General features: G+C 37.6%; 1 protein-coding gene and 1 pseudogene across 25 annotated transcripts in view; one reads left to right on the forward strand and one right to left on the reverse strand.

Moving 5' to 3' along the window:
- Positions 1–1,482: 1,482 nt before the first annotated feature.
- Positions 1,483–22,344, forward strand: part of FIP1L1 (factor interacting with PAPOLA and CPSF1) — a 75,819-nt gene continuing 54,957 nt past the window's right edge. For 8 of the 25 annotated variants that reach the window (XM_059384005.1, XM_059384022.1, XM_059384085.1 and 5 more), the window contains exons 1-7: positions 1,484–1,794; positions 3,122–3,161; positions 8,888–8,945; positions 10,058–10,161; positions 16,406–16,470; positions 17,191–17,298; positions 17,810–17,940. In XM_059384005.1, coding sequence (XP_059239988.1) covers positions 1,710–1,794; positions 3,122–3,161; positions 8,888–8,945; positions 10,058–10,161; positions 16,406–16,470; positions 17,191–17,298; positions 17,810–17,940 — 591 coding nt within the window. In that variant the 5' untranslated portion in view covers positions 1,484–1,709. Of the gene's footprint in view, positions 1,795–2,973; positions 3,019–3,121; positions 3,162–8,887; positions 8,946–10,057; positions 10,162–16,405; positions 16,471–17,190; positions 17,299–17,809; positions 17,941–18,233; positions 18,303–22,344 lie in introns of all 25 variants that reach the window. The other 17 variants (XM_059383984.1, XM_059383997.1, XM_059384004.1 and 14 more) reach the window with 6 other exon arrangements.
- Positions 12,015–12,302, reverse strand: LOC132008233 (elongin-C-like; annotated as a pseudogene).

Here is a 22,344-nt window from a genome sequence, read left to right on the forward strand (position 1 = left end):
TAGCAATTGAATCTTCACAGGAAGGTGGTAGTGGGTGGGTGGGGGATTAAAACCACAGGATTTGTTTAAATAATGGGAGATGATGTGCCATTTTTGGGATGTAAACATTTCCTTTGTGTTTCTATTAAAGCATATCCACCTTTTACTCTTATAGGGGAGTGAATTAAGACCCTTCGGACTTTCTCAATAAAGTGAGAGCTCTTCAGGGGCAAGGACTATGCTTTACTCCTATCTTTACTTTCTGGGTTCTTAAACAGCAGATATTCAATAATTGTTATATGAAGAACAATATTTAGTGACTGGACAGCAAGTAAACCCATTGATTGATTTGTAAATTAGAATGAATTTCTCTCTGTTGAAAAGTGAGAGTCCTGTTTGAAAACTTTTGGACCAAAAGAAACTTTAGAGATCATCAAATTCAGCTTTTCCATTTTAAGGATGAGAAAAGTGAAGCAAAGAGAAGTTAATTACCTGAGGTCATGCAACTAGGTAGTCGCAGTTAAGAACTAGAACACCAATGTTGACCCATCTATCGTCTTCTCCCTGAAAAATGTGTTCAAAAGTAGCCTGAAAATGTGGCATTATCTACTAAAATAAAAACTGCACAAACTTTATGGTGTTGGAGAAATACTTGTATAGACCTGCAAGAAGTCATTTACAAGGTTATTCATTGTAGTGTTTTGGTTTTTTGGTTAAAGTGAAAAGTTGAAAGCAATCTAAATGTACATCACTAGGGAAATAACCATATTCATTTTGTGATAGCCATGCTATAGGAATACTGAGAAGCATTTAAAAATGAATATAGTTTAAATATATTAACATGGAAAGGCTCTCCAAAACAGTTAAAAAAAAAAAAAAGCAATCCGCAGAATGATATACAGTATTGTACCCTTTAAGACTCTTTAATCTCAAGTTCTTCCACCAAAAGCACATAAAGTAAATGTATAGATTATCTGAGGATTCACACCAAACAGCCGACAAGGGACACTTCTGCAAGGGAGGGTAGTGGATGAGGGGGTCTTCGACCTTAACTGTAATGTTTTATTTTACCAAAGAGAATGCACTTTTCATTAGCTTGACTTTCGTTTGCCCTTACAATTGAATTTTCAACAAAGTAGGCACGAATTATGCTTTCTCTAATAAGAAACCGGAGCGATAAGGTAACAATTCTGTATTAAGGCAGACACAACCCATGAAGAACGAAAACAAGAGCTTTCATAAGATTAAAAAACAGAAAAACAGTTGAGAAGAGAAAGAAAGCATCACGGGGATGAGGAAACAATGGTGCACTGGCCAGCAAAGGCAATAGGATTATTAGAGGAAAGGTTGGGGGAGGGGAACCCTTGCCGACTCAGGACGCCGCCACGGGAGAAAACCACGCTAAAAAGGCAAAGCGGGCTTCCACGGGGGCGGAGCCAACTACAGCGCGCAAGCGCAACCGGGCCCAGGTGGACGGCGCCGCGGAAGCGAAGCCTCCTAAGGACGCCGCGGCGCTTGGCTGCTCCTGCGCGTGCGCAGGCGGAGCGCCGCTGGAGCCGTCTTGTTTGCAGCCTCCAGCGCCGCGGGCACCTTCCTGGGATTTGAGTCTCGCGCTTTCTTCGTTCGCTCGCCGGCGGGTTCGCGCCCCTCTCGCGCCCCTGGGCAGCGAGGCTGGGAAGGGGTTGGAGGGGGCTGTTGATCGCCGCCTTTAAGTTGTGCTCGGGGCGGCCATGTCGGCCGGCGAGGTCGAGCGCCTAGTGTCGGAGCTGAGCGGCGGGACCGGAGGGGATGAGGAGGAAGAGTGGCTCTATGGCGGTACGGAACTTCCTGTCCCTTCTCTCACTCCCGGGTTCTCTCAGGCCTTCCCTCGCGGCCCGCAAACGGCCGGCGTCCCGGGCCCCTCACGCCGCCGCCGGGGCCTCTCGTACGGAGCCTCCTCCGGCCTGACTTAGGCCGAGCGAGGCGTGCGCGTTCCCCGGCCTCCCCTCGGCCTCCCCTCGGCCTCTCCTTCCGCGCAGCCCGCGCCCCCACCGCGCAGTCACCCGGGGGCGGTCGGGGTGGGCGCGGGGCCGGGCCCCCGCCTCGCCCTCCTCCCCGCGAGGGCTTCCCGGCCGCCCGGTCTCCGCGCTCTTTCCCCTACTGTTTACCTCCATTCTGAGCTCGGTTGGTGTGTCTCTACTTGCCCCTTGGCTGTAGGATGCCCTCCCGGTCCCTTTCTATCAGAAACAGTCTTTCTGTAATAATAGCTAAATAAAGTTGATGCTGTAAAACTAACGTCTTGTTTCTTGATGGTCAGTTTGTATGGAATGCACCTGCAAGGGTACCTCCTTGTCTGAAAGTCGTGCTTTAAAAATAATTAATTAAGAGAGAGAGAGAGAGAGAAAGAGATGGAATACATTATGGCCCATAAAGAAAACCCCGAATGTCTCCTGTATTAAGGTGAAGTTTTTCATTTTTAAGAGAGTGCTCTTTAACCCACATCATTAAAAGTATTTCATGTCCCTTAAGCCTTAGAGTTTTCAGTTATTTCGTATGTATCTTTTTTTCCCCAAAATAAGTTCAGTGCACTTTGTACTTCCCTCTTGAAAGGGACTTGATATCTGGTTTTTAACTTTTCATTAAGTCACAGTCTCTTCTTGTCTGTTAATGATAAGAAGATTTGAAAGTTAACATGTGTTCCTTGCCTAAAATGTATATTCTTTAGTGTAGTAAATGTGCACGTTTGGGCATCATGCAGCTCCTTGATGCTGTGACTTTGACAAACTTTGATTTTGACAGACTTGTAAAATTCATTACTTTTGGTGGAAAGATTTAACATTAGTCATGTTCTTTGAAATGTAAATGTGTAGGGTTTCCTTAACAAAGATCTAGAAATAGTTGATGCCTCTTAAATTAAGCTTAATTTTATACAAGTAAAGTCTGATTTTTTTTTTTCATAAAAGACATATTTTGTTAAGTCATTATAAGGTGATCTAACTTTGGATGTGCTTATAGGCCCATGGGACGTGCATGTGCACAGTGATTTGGCAAAGGACCTAGGTTAGTGCTTGTGATGATCACTTCAGATTTTCATAATACTGGTTTCTTTAATAGTGGTTTGTTTGTTAATTTTATTTATTTATTTATGTATTTTTTTTGGTAGATGAAAATGAAGTTGAAAGGCCAGAAGAAGAAAATGCCAGGTTAGTGGAATTTGTTGTTGATATTTATACAGATTGTATGATACAGTGGTTCTTCAACAAATTGTCAGAATTATTTCATTGTAATCATTAGCTTGAATGCAGCATATTGACTGAAGGTTCAAAGACATTGAATCCTTTAGAGTTGATTTCTATTTCAGGACCTAATCAGTTCTGTTTATTTGCGAGTAGCTTAGGGGACAGAGTTTTTGAAGTAAGGGTTTGAACACTCTTCACTATTAAGTAACTTTGTACTCTTAAGTGAGCATAGTAGTGGAGTATCAACATAACCATTAGACTAATAAAAAAATTTCAAAAAAATTTTTTTGGTTAAAAGAATCCTTTAAATAACTTTTTGCAATTTATTAGTAAGGTGGTAGTGCACTTTGGTAATAATGTCAACATTTTGTATTTAAATTCAAAGTGGAATTAATGAATGTGTTACAAGATTGATTCCTTTTGTTAGACTGCTAGAAAGATTGGAGTTTCATTTACAGAACATGTAAACAGCATAAAACATCTAGATTTCAGAACAACTCACACAGACGAGTACAGGGATATGCTGACATTACTCATGAAATCTACTATCAATGACTTAATGTCACCTAATGGGGAAGGGGTGGTTAAAAAAAGATCTTTTAAAAAGAATATTTGGGTTTAGTAAGTAGAGGAAGTATGACTCTGCATCCATCAGAATAGGATGGCTACCATCAAAAAGAAAGTAACAGGTGTTTGGTGAAGATATGCAGAAGTTAGAACTCTCATACACTGATGGTAGAATTGGGAAAAGGTGCAGCTGTTTTAGAAAACAGTTAGTCAGAAGGTTAAACATAGTTACTATATGACCCAGGAATTTCACTTCTACAGGTATGCCTTGGAAAATTGATACATATTCACAGAAAAACTTATACATGAATATTCCTAGCAGCATGGTTTATCATAGCCAAAAAAATGGAAATAAAAGTCCATCAAATGTTGAATGGATAGATAAAATATGGTATATCCATATCATGGAATACTATGTGGCAGTAAAAAAGAAATGAAGTATTGATATCTGTTACAATGTGTGAACCTTGAAAACATTATGCTAAGCTGAAGAAGCCAGTTCCAAGGAACTGAATATTGTATGGTTTAATTACAATAAATATACAGAACAGGTAAATCTGTAGAGACAGAGTGGTTGCCAGGACTGAGGTCACGGGAAAATGGGGAGTGATTACTGATACATACAAGGTTTCTTATTCAGGTGATGAAAATGTCCTGAAGTTAGGCACTTGTAATGGTTGCACTATTCTGTATATTCTATAAATGTGAAAAGCCATTCAGTTGAATGTTTCAAATTGGCGGGTTTTGTGGTATATGAAATCTACATCAAAGCTGGTAGGGGTATATCTGAGAGATACTGTGGGATCAGTTCCACAGCAATAAAGTGAGTCAAATGAGTTGGTTTCCAGGTGCATATCAAAGTTTTTATAGTGGAATCTCTTAAGTGTGATAGTATTATGTTGACAAAACAATGTATATACCTTAATTAAAAAGTATTTTCACACTAAAAAAAAATCCTAACCATTGTCTGAACTTTCAGCAAGTCCTGTTTTTGCTGATTACAGGGTCTTGCTTTGAAATTGAACACTGCCGATGATCAGGGTGGTTGTTGCTGAAGGTTGGGGTGGCAATTTCTTATAAGACAACAGTGAAGTTTGCCACATTCATTGACTCTTCCTTTTATGAACAGTTGATTTCTCTGTAGCAGTGATGCGGTTTGATAGTATTTTACTCACAGTAGACACTCCTTCTGAATTGAAGTCAGTCCTTCCAAACTCTGCTGCTATTTTTTCAACTAAGTTTAGGTAATATTCTGAATCCTTCTTTGGCCATTTCAACAGTCTTCACCGCATCTTTACCAGGAGTAGGTTCCATGTCAAGAAACCACTTTTTTTTTGCTCACCCAGGAGAGGCAACCCATCATCTGTTCTAGTTTTATCATGAGCCTGCAACAGTGCACTTCCGTCTTCAGGCTCCACTTCTCATTCTAGTTCTCTTGTTATTTCCACCACACCTGCACTTCCTTCCTCTGCTGAAGTCTGGAACCCCTAAAGTCCTCCATGAGGTTTGGAATCCACTTCTTCCAAACTCCTGTTCATGTGGCTATTTGGATCTTTCTCCATGAATCATGAATGTTCTTAAGGGCATCTCGAATGATGAAGATGATGAATCCTTTCCAGAAGGTTTTCAACTTACTTTGCCCAGATCCATCAGAGGAATCACTCTGTCTGTGGCGGCTGTAGTCCTATGAAATGTTTTTCTTCAGTAGTAAGACTTGAAAGTCTAAATGAGTCCTTGATCCATGGGTTGCAGAATGGATATTTTGTTATGAGGCATGAAAACATTAATCTATTACTGTATGTCTCAACAGAGAGAGAGTTCTTAGGTGACCGGGTGCACTGTGGATGGGCAGTAATATTTGGAAAGGAATCCTTTTTTCTGAGCAGTAGACTCATCGGTGGGCTTGAAATGTTCAGTAAACCATGTTGTCAACAGATGTGCTGTCGTCAGGCTTTGTTGTTCCATTTCTACAGCACAGGCAGAGTGGAGTTAGGTTAATTCTTAAGGGCCCTAGGACTTTCAGAATGGTGAGCATTTGCTTGAGCTTAAAGTCACCAGCTGCATTAGCCCCTCACCAGAGAGTCAGCCTCTCCTTTGAAACTTTGAAGCCAGGCCTTGACTTCTTTCCAGCTGTGGAAGTCTGCAATGGCATCTGCTTCTAACAGAAGGCTGTTTTGTCTCCATGAAAATCTGCTGTTTAGTGTGGCCACCTTTATGAATTCCCTTACCTGGGTTTTCTGGGGAACTTACTACAGCTTCTCCATCAGCACGTGCTGCTTCACCCTGCACTTTGTGTTCTGGACATGGCTTCTTTCCTCAGACCTCGTGCATCAGCCTCTAATGGCTTCACACTATTTTTCTACAGCCAACTCACCTCTGTCAGCCTTCATAGAATTGAAGAGGATTATAAGGGCCTTGCTCTGGATTAGCCTTTGGCCTAAGGGAATGTAATATGGGGGCTGATTCACTCTTCTCTCCAGACCACTCAGACTTTATCTGTATTAGCAGTAAGGTGTTTTTACTTTCTTGCCATTGACGTGTTCACTATAGTTTAGCACTTTTAATCCTCTCTAAGAACTTTTCTCTGCATTTACACATTTGCCAACTGGTGCCAGCCTTCGACATGCCTTTCTCCCTAAACTTAAAGTGAGAGGCATGTGGACTCTTACCCTTGAACTCTTAGACCCTTAGAGTGTTATAAATTGAACTAATTTCAATATTGTGCTTCAGGGACTAGGGAGCCTGAGAAGAGGGAGACAGACAGGTGATGGTTGGTCAGTAGAGCAGTCAGTACACACACAGTATTTAGTGATTAAGTTCACCATCTTAAATGGTTGCGATTCATAGCTACCAGAATAAGTACAATAGTAACATCAAGCAGATCGCCGTAACAAATACAATATTGAAAAAGTTTGAAATATTGCAAGAATTACCAAAATGTGACAGAGACACAAAGTGAGCAAACACTATTGGAAAAATGGCACTGATAGGTGATATGCTGTTATCACAAACTTGAATTTGAAAAACTTCGCTGGGAAGTATAATAGAGCAAAGCATGGCAACGTGAGGTATGTCTGCATTTTTAAAAAAGTAAATGGAGGGAAGATGTGAGACATGGAAATAGAATTAACATAAGGGATGCTGAAAGGGATTCTTCTTCACTTAAAAATATCCCCAAATTTGGAAGTTTTTTTCACTCATTGCTATCTTGTGAAATTTTATCATTAAAATCTGTGTATCCAACCCAGTTCCTAACCCTATTCTTACCCACAAAGTTGTAATTTGTGTAGCTTATAGTTATAAAAGTCGTTACAATTTTTTCGTACCCTGTTTTTTAAATTGTTCAAGAATCAATGTTAAATGCAGTTTTTTTGTGAGCTAATCTATTCCCTTCATTTTGTTGGTATAAGTTCTTGGTTGTAATTCTTAAAGCTTACTTTCTGATTGCACATTGTTTAATTTTTCTATATTCAGCTTGTTTAAATGTATTAGAGGGAAGTCTTCTATCTTCTCTGAGTATTACTGTCAAATGTCTTTGTATTTTTTACTAAAATTTTATTTGAAGAGCTTATAAGTTTATCTTATCCTATGGAAAATTTCAACCCATAAAACTTAATTTTTCTAGGGAAAGCTTATAATTTTTTGTTTCTAGCATTTTAATGGTGATAGGGAATTAAAACTTAGAAAGTACTGGGGAAGGCATGTTCACCAAACCTGTGTTCTAGTATTTAGCTTGGTGCATCATCACCTTGCCCTAACTGAGAAGAGTCCTTGCTATGAGAGTTCTCCCCAGCTTTTTGGTGTCTGGTTCATTGTTAAAACATCTTAACCATTGCAACCATTGTCTCCAATTTTGTCATGTTTTATTTGTCCACGTTTTGGCTAAATATACTGTTTTGTGGCAAACTGAACTTGTTTCTGGCTACCTAGAAACTTAATTAAGCAGGGGCTAAGTTTACTAAAGAATTATAGTTGTATATTTGTGTTCTTGGGTCAAGAAGTATCACAAGTAAAATAGTATTTAAATTTTCAGGTTTTTTTTTTAATAAGTACATATTAAGGTTTTTTTTGTTTTTGCTTTTAAAGATTTTATTTGAGAGAGAGCATGACGGGCAGAGGGTCAGAAGGAGAAGCAGACTCCTTGCGGAGCAGGGAGCCATTGTGGCACTTGATCCTAGGATTTCAGGATCATGACTTGGGCTGAAGGCAGTTGCTTCATCAACTGAACCACCCAGGCGCCCAATTAAATTTTCAGTTTTTAATCCTTCATTTTTGCTTTACATGAGGATTGTATTGTAAAATACCATGTAGGGATTAAATTCATGTATATAAAAACTGCTTGGCACAAAGTAGGGTGTAGAAGAGATAAGCAGAAATCTAATGAAAAGATGTTTGAACTATATAAAGATCTGGAGGTTTTTCGTAGAAAACCTACTAAATATGAGTTAGTTGCTTTGTCCTTGGGTTTTTTTTTACTAGAAAGTGAGGTTAATGGCTAGTTGCCACTATAGAAATCATACTTATTAAAATATAAGAATCCAGTTACACAACAGTACTACAAGTTTTATTTGGTAATTAATGACCATATGCTTGAGTCTCATGAGAAAAGAGGGGTTTATTATTTTATATCAGTTTTGCTTTAATATGGCAAATTCAGGTATTGATTGGCCTTCAAAAAGTAATTTGTTTTTTAATGCATCAAAATTAGGCCTGGAGCTACTAATTGGCATCAAATGGAAAGGCAGTCTTATGTGAAGATAAACTTCTTTTAAATCTTAAAATGTGTCTTTTATGAAATAACGTATATCCAATTGTTAGGCTAAATAAAATGAAGTGTGATGCATATTTTTAAAATAATAAGAAAACTTGAATTATAGACCTTTGTCAGATTTGCAATTTGACATCATTTGGCAGTTCTATTCTACTTTGAATGTTCAATATGGGTGTTATGCAAAGCAGTAGGAATAGCAGAATAGCACACAAAGTTTTTGCCATCCTTTTTCTTTTCCAGTGGAGACAATAATTTTAGTAAACTATCAGAGCTTTTAAAAAATACTAGTATACTCTGTCTGTACTTCTGGAAAGTAATACCAGACTTGTGCGCTTATTTCTGTTGTTTGTAGTGCTAATCCTCCATCTGGAATTGAAGACGAAACTGCTGAAAATGGCGTGCCGAAACCGGTAACATAAGGCTTTAAAATTTAGTTACTTCTCTGTTTAAAGTCTTTATAGTAGTTTCCCCTTCACTTAGGAAGAAAGCCACAAATTGAACATGACTTTCAGTGTCCGGCTTGATCTGGACTGCTCTTATATTTCATCTCATCTGGTGCCATCAAAAGCAAAGTGCTGAGAGGCAGTAGTGGAAAGAGACTTTCCATGAACTAAGTGGAGCATGTGTGAAGGCTTGAAGCTGACTGCTATCAAGGAACTGAGTGATTGTAGCTCAACTAAAGAGATCATAGTGAACCTCATTTTCAAGGAAAACATTAAAGTCCCACAGCCTAAATTTGATTGTCATAATTTTGGAACAATATGTTTTTACATAAATATGTGATATTCTCTAACTTCAGTCATGCCTGTTAAAAGTGTTGTTTTGGGGGGTAAACACGTATTATTGGTTTTACGAATATTTTAACATTCTGATCCTATGAAAGGAAGGAAATCATTATTCTGCAGGCTTGAACTTGTATACAAAAAAATAGTTTGCCTAGGTGACCTACTTTTTTGTTTACTATTCTGCGACTAACCACAAAATTGCCTTTTAGAGCCAAAACAAAGCCTTTGTAAATGGTCCCACTTTATGCTCATAGAAACAAAGTAGTTCCTCAATCATTTGCATCCAGGGACTCTTCTTACTGTAAATGAATGACAAGAATAACTGAACAGCTCCTTAACTGTTTGGTGTCTTTTAACCATGACTCTTAAAGTTAATTGTTTTCCTCTTCATATTCTTGATAAAAATTCCTCAGATACTTACTTTTTATAATTTATGTTCTAAATATCTTAGTACAATGCCTTAGATTTTTTTTTTCAGAGAAGCAGTTGTAAATCATAGGAAAAAATACATGAGGTGTTATTTACAAAAAGATGATGCTAAGAAAAGATTTTACTTTACATTCTTATCCCTGTTTATCATGTATAACAGTTACACATGAGGTAACAGTGCTATGAAATTATAATTTTTCTCTAAAACTGTACTTCAAAAAACACAAAATGGTTACTTTTTCAGTTACTCATATTAGATGTTGAGATGAATTATTGAATGTATTTTATAATTGTTTATGTTGGTATAGAAAGTGACCGAGACTGAAGATGATAGTGATAGTGACAGTGATGATGATGAGGATGATGTTCATGTCACTATAGGAGACATTAAAACGGGCGCACCACAGTATGGGTAAGTTGTTTTGTTTTGTTTTAAGATTTATTTATTTGAGAGAGAGAGAGAGAATGTGCACGCATATAGGCGGGAGGGGCAGAGAGAGGGGGAGACAATCTCAAGGAGACTCCCTGCTGAGTGTGGAGCCCTACATGGGGCTCAACCTTATGACCCTGAGATCGTGACCTGAGCTGAAACCAAGAATTGGATACTCCACTGACTGAGTCATCAGGGTGGTAAGTTATTTTTAACTAACAGTTGTGTGCCTAAATCAAGGGTAGCATGCTTATATCAAACCAGTGGTGGTTGATTCCATTGTTTTTACATATTTCCATCTTACCATGATGTGCAAGAAGTCTTAAAATTTCACTGTGAGTTTCTGGAAGAGTAGATCTTAAAAGTTCTCATCACAAGAAAAAATACAGAACAGTGTGGTGATGGGTGATAAGTAACTGTAATCATTTTTCAGAGTATACATATATCAGATCATTATGTTGTACACCTGAAATCAGTAGTGTTGTTTCAGTTCTGTCTCATGACAAAAAGGAATTTCACCATGAAAATATTTCTTTCTTAAAGATAGTTTATTAGATAAAATGCCATGGAAGCAGCTATTTTTGATTTCTGAAATCAAGATGTTTTCATAAATTGAGGAGTCCAATTCTTTAGTTAGAGTTAGAAAACTTTAAATTACAGATTTCATCTATATTGTGCTTCCATTATATTATCCAAAACTGAGTTTAGGTTTTTAAAATTTTTTTGTCCAATTAAAACAGTATCAAAATTTTTTTTATTTTTGCTCTTCATAGTGTGTTTTTGAAGTTAATTATTCTGTTGGCATTTTAAGATAATACGTTGTCTTAAGTTTTATGGTCTGTAAAACTGAATCTAGTGAATCAACTGTCATTAGATCATTGAGCACATGAAGAATTTTAGAGAAAGGCTAGAAGGGAATATATTAAAGTACCGAATGTGATTTTGTTATGGTGGCAGAATAAGAGTGTTTTTTTGTGGTTTATCAGGTTAGATACATAATACAGTGCTTGTGCATTGGGAGCACAAACTTTTCATCAGTTGCACTATAATTCATTATACAGCCTTATCTGGAATCAAGCAATATATAGATAAATATTTTTGAATATTTTATTTCTATACTAAAGCTATTTTTTTTTCAAAAGTTATTTTAGGAGCTTAAAGGTAACTCAGTTATTCTCATGGTCCATTTCACACTATAGTAAGGACTCTATAATTTTATAACTCTAGAGATCAGGGTTGAGAAGAGACAGTAATGTTAGGGGTAGATAACTCTCAGTATTCTCATGTCCGCTTAAAAACTTAATGTTGGGCTTACATATAATGACAGTAGACCTTTATGTTAATAGGCCTTTGCCATCTGCATTATGCAAAAGGAACACTGTAGTCATGTGTATGTAGTAAATACTCTTCTGTAGTTGCAAATACAAATTTTATTTTTATTTGTTTATTTTTTAAAGATTTTATTTTAATTTATTTGACAGAGAGAGATCACAAGTAGGCAGAGAGGCAGGCAGAGAGAGAAGGGAAAGCCGGCTCCCTGCTGAGCAGAGAGCCTGATGCAGGACTCGATCCCAGGACCCTAAGATCACCTGAGCCGAAGGCAGAGGCTTAACCCGCTGAGCCACCCAGGTGTCCCAAATACAAATAATTTTATTTAACAGTTAAAGCAAATAGTGTTTATTTTATTAATATGACCAAATTTTTGGTAGAAATTACATTTAAATATTGAATGTACATAGACTCCCGTGGTACATTTTCTGAACTTAATTTTTTTTTCCTTCTTTTTTTTTTTTTTTAAACTGAGAAAAGCTAATAGTTTGTTACAATTTTATTATTTACCAATCTAGGAAGTTTGCAGCCATTAGCAGTTTCATTGCAATTTTAGGTGCAGCTGGGAATTCAGGAATCTCTGGAGTGGTTAGTGTAGTGAACCTTGTAGGTAAAATACACGCATACTTTCGATAGCACATGTGAAGAGATCTCTCTAAAATTGACTTCATTAGTTTGTTCTCAGCAAACTGACCTGGGCCGCTCCACATGGCTTTTATTGTTCTGGATGTTAGTGTATGTTCTCTTTGTACAATAAATTCTTGACCATCCAAAGAGATCAATTGACATTCATGGCATCAGGGCCTTCACAGCCACCATTAGGTTTTTATGAAATTCTACTTTACTTCTATAGGTGTTTAGTAGTTTCTGGTCATCCCTGCAGCCACCGCAGTCCTGAACTTTATTTCTTACAGCAATTTCCAGATTCATGAAATGTAGTTATGTTGGTTCATGTTTATCACTTTAGACACCAAAGTCCTTGAGTAGAAACCATTGTTTATGTATTTCCCTTTTCCTCAAAGTGCTTTACATATAGTAAATATTCAGTAAATGTTTGTTGACTAAACAGCTTTTCCTCAGTATTTCAACATGAAAAATTTCAGATTATCTAAGAAAGTTGAAAGAATTGTGTGAACACCCATCTTACCCATCATTTAGATTACACAATTCACATTTTGCTGGGTGTATACGTGTAAATGTATGTATCTCTGTCCATGCTTCTACCCTTCAGTTGATCTACTTTTTATTTTATTTTTTTCTTTTTGCATTTCAGAGTAACTTACAGGTCTTTCTGAAGGGTGTAAAACTTAACCTTGATATTTCAAGATATATCTCTTGAAAACTGGAAGAGTCTATGAGAAAATAAAATTTGATGAATATTCAACTTCTTGCACAGAATTTTCAGAAGCAAATTTAAAGAGCAAATTATATTCCAGGAGCGATACTAAATGGGTTTAGCAGTCAGAAAGTACAAAATAGCATTTTTTTTCAGGCAACATACTTTTGTTACAAAGTTCATTTTATCTGTAAGCTTGCACAGAAAAGTGGTTTCTTACCTTTGGGATTCCTCCTTTGCTAAACACTTAAAAATGTTTGTTGGCACTACATTAGTTGATGATGAGACTATGAAAAGTAATAAAGTCCTTATTTACTAGAAGTAGTGAGGAAGATAGACATGTGAGCAAATACTTCCAGTGAGGTTTAAGTGCTGAAATAGAAATAGAATAGTGAATTGAAAACTTTGAGAGGAGAGTTGCTAAAAGCCTACACCTGTTTAGGAAAAGGTCCTAGAAGAGATAGTGTATGAACTTTGAATAATTCTTGAGTCAGGAGGAAGAGGACTGATGATTTAGCAGAGGACACTCCTGACCTGTAGTTGAAGCATTGGCTTAGAGAGACTACAGGGCTGGAGAATATGGAAGATGGGAAAAGGTGATTGGAACCACTTGAGGGAGTTAGTACCTTTAAAGGTTTTTAAGTAGGTTAGTTTATTTGAAAAGATAACTTGGAGCAGTAGTTGAGGTGGACTGAATAGAAAGAAATTAATACATTTGAATTGTCCGCATGAGATGATAAGCCAGACTAAGCCTGTGGCAGCAGTATAGGGATGGATGGAAAATGACGCATTGGAGTGCATAACAGCGGTAACATGGGTGACTGGTTGTGGATGCAGAGTGAAATAAAGGACTCAGTGACTTAGAGCTTTGTAGAGCAGTTAATTGAGTCCCTAAAAGTATATTAGCATGTATGGGTAATGTAGAAGGAGTAGGTTAAAATACATTTTTTTGATGCATTTATTTTGAAGTTTCTTAAAAACCCAAATATGTAAGGTCTGGCACCTAGAGAATCCTGAGACCTCATGGGGGTCTGATGGAAGGCATCAGATCAGCTTAAGTGCAATTTTCCAAACAGCTAAGCTTCTTTATACACATGAATACCAAAGCCTTAGTTGTTTTGTTTTGTTTTAAGATTTTATTTATTTATTTGTCAGAGAGCGAGGGAGCGCGAGCGAGCACAGGCAGGCAGTCAGAGGGAGAAGCAAGCTCCCTGCGGAGCAAGGAGCCCGATGTGGGACTCGATCCCATGACGCCGGGATCATGACCTGAGCCGAAGGCAGCTGCTTAACCAACTGAGCCACCCAGGCGTCCCAGCCTTAGTTGTTTTAAAAAAGAAAAGTGATGGTGTTATTTTTTTACATTTTATTTATTTATTAGAGACAGAGAATGAGAGAGCAGGGGGAGGAGCAGCAGAGGGGGAGGGGGGAGGCTGCACTGAGTATGGAGCCCTTCATGGGTTGAACTCATGTGAGATTCATGACCTGAGCTGAAATCACAGAGTCGGACACTTAGCTGACTGAGCCGCGCAGGTGCCCTGAAAAGTGGGGTTTTAAAGGCCAAACATAGAAGGGAAAATAGCTGGGTGGGAATCAAGAGGTTCATTTATTAAACTTATCATTAAGACTTTTATGAATATTATTTTGTTTTATCCTTAGCAATTCTGTAAGAGGACCATTTAGAGACTACTTGATTTTTGTACATTTGGCTTTTTAAAAAAAAAAATTTAATTTTATTATTTCAGAGAGAGCAAGAGCAAGCAGGGGGAGGGAGAGAGGGAGAGGGGAAAGCAGACTTTCCTCTGAGCAGGGAGCCCTACCCAGGGCTCAATCCCAGGACCCTGAGATCATGACCTGAGCTGAAGACAGACACTTAACCTTGACTGAGCCACCCAGGCGCCCCTATACATTTGACTTTTAAACAGCTAGAACTCAGATATAGATAACCCCAAAGTGCTTTTGCTGTGCTGGATTTAGATTGTTGAAGTGTAAGCATTGTGGGACAGGAGCTATATTTGCTCAGTTCGTCATTCTCATTCCTTAGCCTAGAACTATGCCTGATGCATTCTTTGTATTTAAGCATTTACTGATGAATTAATGTCCTTGAAATGATTTAAACACCTCAGGATTGTATGGTAGTACTACCTGACAGTGACAGTTTAATTTGGGTTATTTCATAGTTTCTGCATTTATAGCAGTGGAGCTTTCTACAATTATTTGAATATTTTATTACATTTATTTTTCACTTTTTATATATCATTTTTAAGCAGAAAACTGAAAAATGATGGTGCTCATGAAAGTGAATAACTTAAGTCTCATAATTTTAGTACATTGTAGATAAAAAGTGGAAATTATTAGGCAGATCAGAAATAGTGAATCTTTACAAGTCCAATTACCTGAACTTGTGAGAATAAAGAAGTAAATTAAATAACATGAATATAATGTGAGAAATATATCATTGAAAACATTGAGGTCTTATTATGTTTTAGTCTGTTTCGGTTAGTGTATTTGATTTTCCTCTTCATATACGAGAATGCATTGTATGCAGAGGTAGAGAACTGTATGTAAACCCATGTTACAGAAAATTTATACAAAATCCATGAGGTCTTAAGTGACTTAGCCAGGGTTATACAAGTAGTAATTGACAAAACTTGTATTTGAACCTGGGTCTGACTTCAGATTTTCTATTTTTTTTCCTTTGTCATGTGTATATTATATTACATTAAAAAAGTATAGCTCAGGGGCTCCTGGGTGGCTCAGTGGGTTAAGCCGCTGCCTTCGGCTCAGGTCATGATCTCAGGGTCCTGGGATCGAGTCCCGCATCGGGCTCTCTGCTCAGCAGGGAGCCTGCTTCCTTCTCTCTCTCTCTCTCTCTGCCTGCCTCTCAGTCTACTTGTGATTTCTCTCTGTCAAATAAATAAATAAAATCTTAAAAAAAAAAAAAGTATAGCTCAATAATTTTTTCATATGTGTACATTCATATAACCACCCAGATCAAAATACGGGACTTTACTAGCATTCTAGGAATTTCTTTCTTATTTCTTTAGTCATTAACCACAGACTACTTCCAAACACTTTTCTACTTTATCACCCTAGATTTATTTTTAGATTTAATATAAATGAATTCATTTTTATGGGTAAAAATATCCTATTGGTATTAGAAAGAGGGATTTATCAATAGTAACCAGTGCAGGGAGGATTACAGGGAGGTCACTGGACTTGGAAACAAGATGGAGAAATTTCTTTATTGCAGGATTGCTGCATATTGAATAACTAGGAGGTGAGAAAATGAAGACAAGGTATATAGACTTTTTTCCTCTTAGCCAAATTTCTTAAACGAAGTTTGGTACGGTGAGATACTGACTTCATAGCAGGTAGGTTTTTTAGATGGAAAAAATGGTAGACTTTTAAAAAATATAATTTTTAATTAGTTTAGAACGTTTTCCGAAATGTGTGAGTCATTGTTAATTCATGTAGTTACTATGTGGGTGTATAATTTATTTGTACGCATTGAATATATTGCTGTTTTAAGTTTCTCAGTATAATTTTTATTTTGTTTTTTAGGAGTTACGGTACAGCACCTGTAAATCTTAACATCAAAACAGGGGGAAGAGTTTATGGAACTACAGGTAAAACTTGTATTTGTAACTGTATAAATAGGAAAATAAGGCACATTATGAAGGTCATAAATAGGTAGAATTCTTAAAGCTCTGTGAAAACAAGTGGTTTTGACCATACATGACAGAGACGGGCAAATTTTTTTTTTAAGATTTTATTTATTTACTAGAAATAGAGAGCACATGTATGAGCACACAGAGAGAGAGGGAGAAGCAGAAGCCCCTGCTGAGCCGGGGGCTTATTGTGAGGCTCGATCTCTCGACCCTAGGATCATGACCTGAGCTGAGAGCAGATGCTTAACTGGCTGAGCCAACCAGGTACCCCTGGACACATTTTCTGTAATATTTTAGGCTGTGTGGGTCACAGGATTCCAATCACATGCTTGGCTTTCTTGTTTGTTTTACAACCCTTTGAAAAGGTAAAGACTAAGCTCACAGGCTGTACAAAAAAGTGATTTAAAACATGGAAGTTAGCAACTTCCTGTTGGTACAGGAATTCCTTATAAGCAGCTAGCACCTAAACTCTCAGTCCAGTTAATTTTTCAGCTGCTTCATAAAGTTTGAACTCACCTTTTATTTATGTTAAAAATAACTCTAATGCGTTGTTTGGAACCTTTGCTGTATTTAGTGCTATCGGTAGTAAAAAGGAGTTAATGGTTTCCCTTTTCTGTGATATCTCTCAGCTTTTTGCTAATAACAGCTCCTTCACCATTTTGTAATTTTATAAAATAGGGACAAAAGTCAAAGGGGTGGACCTTGATGCACCTGGAAGCATTAATGGAGTTCCACTCTTGGAGGTAGATTTGGATTCCTTTGAAGATAAACCATGGCGTAAACCAGGTAAGATTATTGTGGATTGTATCTGTTTGAAAAGATTTTTAGTACAGATAGTCATTAGAAAAGTTTTTTTTTAGCACCCATTTAGAATATTATTTTTAATGTAATTTTTCTTGTTTTAAGTAGATGAGGAATAAGAATGGCCTGTATAATTAAATCTTACTGTATCATACTAAAGTGGATTTGAATATTGTTTTTATTGTAATGCCGTTTCTAAAGGAAATATTTTTTTACCCCCTATGTTCGTTTGTTTTGTTTCTTAAATTCCACATGAGTGCAGTCATATGGTGTTTGTCTTTCTCTGACTTACTTTGCTTAGCATAGTACTCTGGCTTGAAGGAAATACTTTTGATCAAAAATTTTTATAGTACCATTCCTTTATGACAGTAAGTGGGAAAAATTAGAAGGGGTAATAAAACTGATAGAACACTAAATTTATATTATAGTTTCTTTTATATACTGCATAAAAATAGGATTGACATATTTGTACACTAACACTGTGCTTTATCTTTAGGTGCTGATCTTTCTGATTATTTTAATTATGGGTTTAATGAAGATACCTGGAAAGCTTACTGTGAAAAACAAAAGAGGATACGAATGGGACTTGAAGTTATACCAGTTACCTCTACTACAAATAAAATTACGGTAATTAGTAAATATTCCAGAATACCCCAGGCTTTTCTACAGTCCCAAATTTTACTCCCCAGATAAATCACTTTTTCCCTGTTAAGGTGGTTAAATGCTCTAAGATAGTTTAAAATTTTCATTCTGTTTACCATGTTTGTTTTTTGCCCTTCCTTCCCTTTCAATTTCATATTAATGATTATCTGATGTTCTTAGTTTCAAGTCACAGACTAGCCACAGCTAGTTTTTCTTTATATGGCCTATCAATTAAAAATTATGTGGTATCTTAATGGGGAATATGTTATTTAACTTAGGCCGAAGACTGTACTATGGAAGTTACACCAGGTGCAGAGATCCAAGATGGCAGATTCAATCTTTTTAAGGTGAATTTTAGTAAATTATCCTTGGTTGCTCTCATTTTTTGTTCTTGAGTCTGCTCCCGTACCACTACTCAAAGGATCAGATTAAAGTGGAAATAGCTACCTTTTTTCCAAACCTTCAGCTTCCTGGTGACTTACAAATTTGCTGATTGTTGTTTTATCTCCACTTTTGCAAGCATGTGAATTTATAGCCTATTATACTAACAAATGCCAAGTAAAACTATTCTTGCTATATGTTGTAATTTTATTTTAAATTATAGTCTATGTTTGTTTGTAGGACATGTTCACACCAATAGGCTAAGCTCTCATTATAGATTGTGCTATCATTCTACCAGAACTGGAGATTTATTTTTCTCAATTTTCTTTTAAAAAAGTGGTAAAGAAGATGGCATACTGCTTATTATCTGTATGACACTAAAATCATTGGTGCAATGTGTCTTAGAGTTTAAGATGTCTCAAAAAGCTTATGCATTTTTAGGAGTCTCTAAGAAAGACTCAACAGAAGAGGATAAAGCCATTGATTTTTAAAATTCGTAGCTTAAAAGAATTAGGCTTTATAGGGGCTTGCAGGTTGATAATTTCACTTGGAAATCAAGTCTGACTTCTGGCTTCTCCATCCCATAGATCACAGGCCCAATCCAAAGAGTAATGTCATATTTTCATACTTCTGCAATACACTGCAACCTGCAAACTTTTCTCAAAACCTGATTGTGTACTCTTTTCCTTTACCTTATTACTTCTTAGTTCTTAATTCTTGTATTGAACGACACTGGAATGAAGACTGGGAGTGGCTTTTAGATTGGGTTATGTACTCAGGGAACTTCTGCGGGCAGGCACTTTTCCTGTGACCCTTTTGGGACTGCAGCCCTGTCCACCGCAATACTGCCTTATGCAATACGTGTGCTATAGCCGCAGATGTAGCCGCTCTGCTGGACACAGTTGTGGGTAGAGAATTTAATTTTAATTTGCATCCTACTTTGGGTAAGTATTTGGTTCTTGTTCTGCTGTCAATCTTTTGAAAGTGTTTAATGATGTCTGTTTTATTTTAAATGGTCGTCAGGTGCTTTTTGGTGCTGTCTCCTTATTTAAGGAGTAAATACATTGTTACACTGGATTACAACAAATAGGTAGAAAAGTTGTCTTCTTAATGAATAGTTCATTTGCAGTGGCCCTTCTTATTTCTTCTAACAAATGAAAACAAGATGACCTTGTAAGCTGCCAGGTTCTGTGTATTTTTTGCGGTCGACTTCTGAAACTAAAGAATAAAAAACTCCCAGGGGCTGGTCTCTTACTGAAAGTGGTCGCCATGAGCGCATTTTTTATATGCATACTGTGTATCAAAATTATTTTGAAGTTTCTTTTGGCTATATGAGAGGAGGTTATTGTTCCATTCTCATTTATTTGGTTTTGAATGAATAAGGATTTGAATTTAATGGATATATTCTAATGCTTTTTCTTGCCTTGATAATGCACATTAAATATTACTCATCTGTTACAAATATTGATTTGGAAAGAGGGTGTGTATTTTTTTAATATTTATTTGAGAGAGTATATATGAGTCGGGGCAGTGGGGAATAAAGGAGGGAAACCTCAAGCAGATTCCCTGCTGAGCTGGGAGCCCGACTGGGTCGGGGCGCTTAACCTCCTGACTGATGAGATCATGAGCTGAACTAAAATCATGAATTGGACGCTTAACCGACTGAGCCACCCACATGCCCCTAGGGTGTATATTTTAATAATGTGTGAGGCTCAGACTTTTTATGTATATTGTGATCTGTAGGATATATTTTATTGATGTTGCTCAAAATCTGCAACTACTGGTTGTATGGGAGTGCTTGGCATTTTCAGGTTGCCGTTGACATTAAATTTCAGACAGGTTTCTGTTACCTTAAAATTTCCTTGTTCAAATTTCTCTAGGGCTATTATTCTTTAAAAAAGTCCGAGTTGTCTCTTAGTATCTATCCTGCAACTCTGGAGATACAAAAAATATTTTAAGAATGTAATGGGTATCCCAAATATGCAGAGGTAAATTTCTTAGGTAGTATTAGGTACCAAGATGTTTATTTTAGACAAAATGCTACAGAAATTGGAGAATTGAGTGATGAGAAATTACCCTTGGAGAAATACAAATCAAACCCACAACGAGATACCACCTTACACTGGTCAGAATGGCTAAAATGAACATGTGAGGAAACGAAAGATGTTGACAGGGATGTGGAGAAACAGGAACCCTTGTGCACTGTTGGCGGGAATGCAAGCTGGTGCAGCCACTCTGGAAAACAGTATGGAGGTTCCTAAGAAGTTGAAAATAGGGCTACCCTGTGACCCAGCAACTGCACTATTGGTTATTTATCCTAAAGATAGGAATGTAGTGATCTGAAGGGGCACCTGTACCCCAATGTTTATGCAGCAGTACCCACAATAGCCAAACTGTGGAAAGAGCCCAGATGTCTGTTGACAGATGACTGGATAAAGAAGAGGTGAAGGTGAATATGTATACAGTGGAATATTACTCGGCCGTCGAAATGAAATCTTGCCATCTGCAGTAGTGTGGATGGGATTAGAGGATATTGTGCTGACCATGTCAGAGAAAGACAGTTTACGATTTCATTCTTGGAATTTAAGAAACAAAACAGGATCCTAGGGGAAGGGGGAGAAAAATAAAACAAGGCAAAATCAGAGGGAGGCAAACCATAAGAGACTTAATTATAGGAAACAGGGTTGCTGGAGGGGAGGGGGTGGGGGATAGGGTAACTGGGTGACGGACTTTAAGGAGGTCATGTGATGTAATGAACACTGGGCATTGTATAGGAGTGATTAATCACTGACCTCTACCTCTGAAACTAATAATTATGTTAATTGATTTTAAAATTTAAAAAAGGCAAAAGAATTACTCTGGGATTAGAAATAACTTTGAGTGTCATATATAGCTTCCTTTCTATTTCTGAATTTTTTTAGAAGTCTAAAGTTGGGGGCACCTGGGTGGCTCAGTTGGTTGAGCTGCTGCCTTTGGCTCAGGTCATGATCCCAGGGTCCTGGGATCGAGCTCTGTGTGGGGCTCCCTGCTCAGCAGGGAGCCTGCTTCTCCTCCCTGTGCCTGCCTGCCACTCCCCCTGCTCTCTGTTACATTAAGTAAATAAAATAAATAAGAGTCTAAAGATGGGTTACTAGAGAAGCATATGCCATTTTAATCAGAATCTTGAGTATGGAGAACAGAAGAAAAAGTATTCTGGATTAGGAAGTAGCTTGGGCAAAGAAAGAAACTCAACTTAATTGAGTAGATAGTAGATGAGAGTGTTTAAGAAATTAGCCTTATCGGGATGCTTGGGTGGCTCAGTCAGGTAAGCTTCTGCCTTCAGTTCAGGTCGTGATCCCAGGGTCCTGGAATCAAGCCCCGAATTGGGCTCCCTGCTTAGGGAGGAGCCTGTTTCTCCTTCTGCCTGCTGCTCCCCTTGCTCCCTTTGCTTGTGCTCACACACACATGCTCTCGGTCTGATAAATAAATAAATCTTTAAAATATCTCCATGGGGGCGCCTGGTTGGCTCAGTGGGTTAAAACCTCTGCCTTTGGCTCAGGTCCTGGGATCGAGCCCCGCATCTGGCTCTCTGCTCAGCGGGGAGCCTGCTTCCTCCTCTCTCTCTGCCTGCCTCTCTGCCTACTTGTGATCTCTGTCTGTCAAATAAATAAATAAAATCTTAAAAAAAAAAATAAAATAAAATATCTCCATGAATTTAAAAAAATTGAAATTACCCTTATCAGAAGAGTTCTTTTGGAAAGGAGTAGAAGAGAGGTGACTTTGCAGGGTTCAGTACTAGAAAGCCTTAGAAACAAGGACAAGTTGGAGGAGTTATTACCTATTTGTACTGAATAAGTAACATAATTCTGGATGTGGCTTTTAAGTAATATTATTCTGGCATCGGTGTAAGGTGTAAAATCGTCTAAGATCTTATCTACCAATCCATTGTTTGAATTACAATTACTAGGGTTGGTGAGACAGACAGAAGGAAAAGGACTTTCCCAATTTTCCTGTTATGTCTGAGCACCT

Source organism: Mustela nigripes, chromosome 1, assembly GCF_022355385.1.
Source record: "Mustela nigripes isolate SB6536 chromosome 1, MUSNIG.SB6536, whole genome shotgun sequence".
NCBI classification, from domain to species: Eukaryota; Metazoa; Chordata; class Mammalia; order Carnivora; family Mustelidae; genus Mustela; species Mustela nigripes.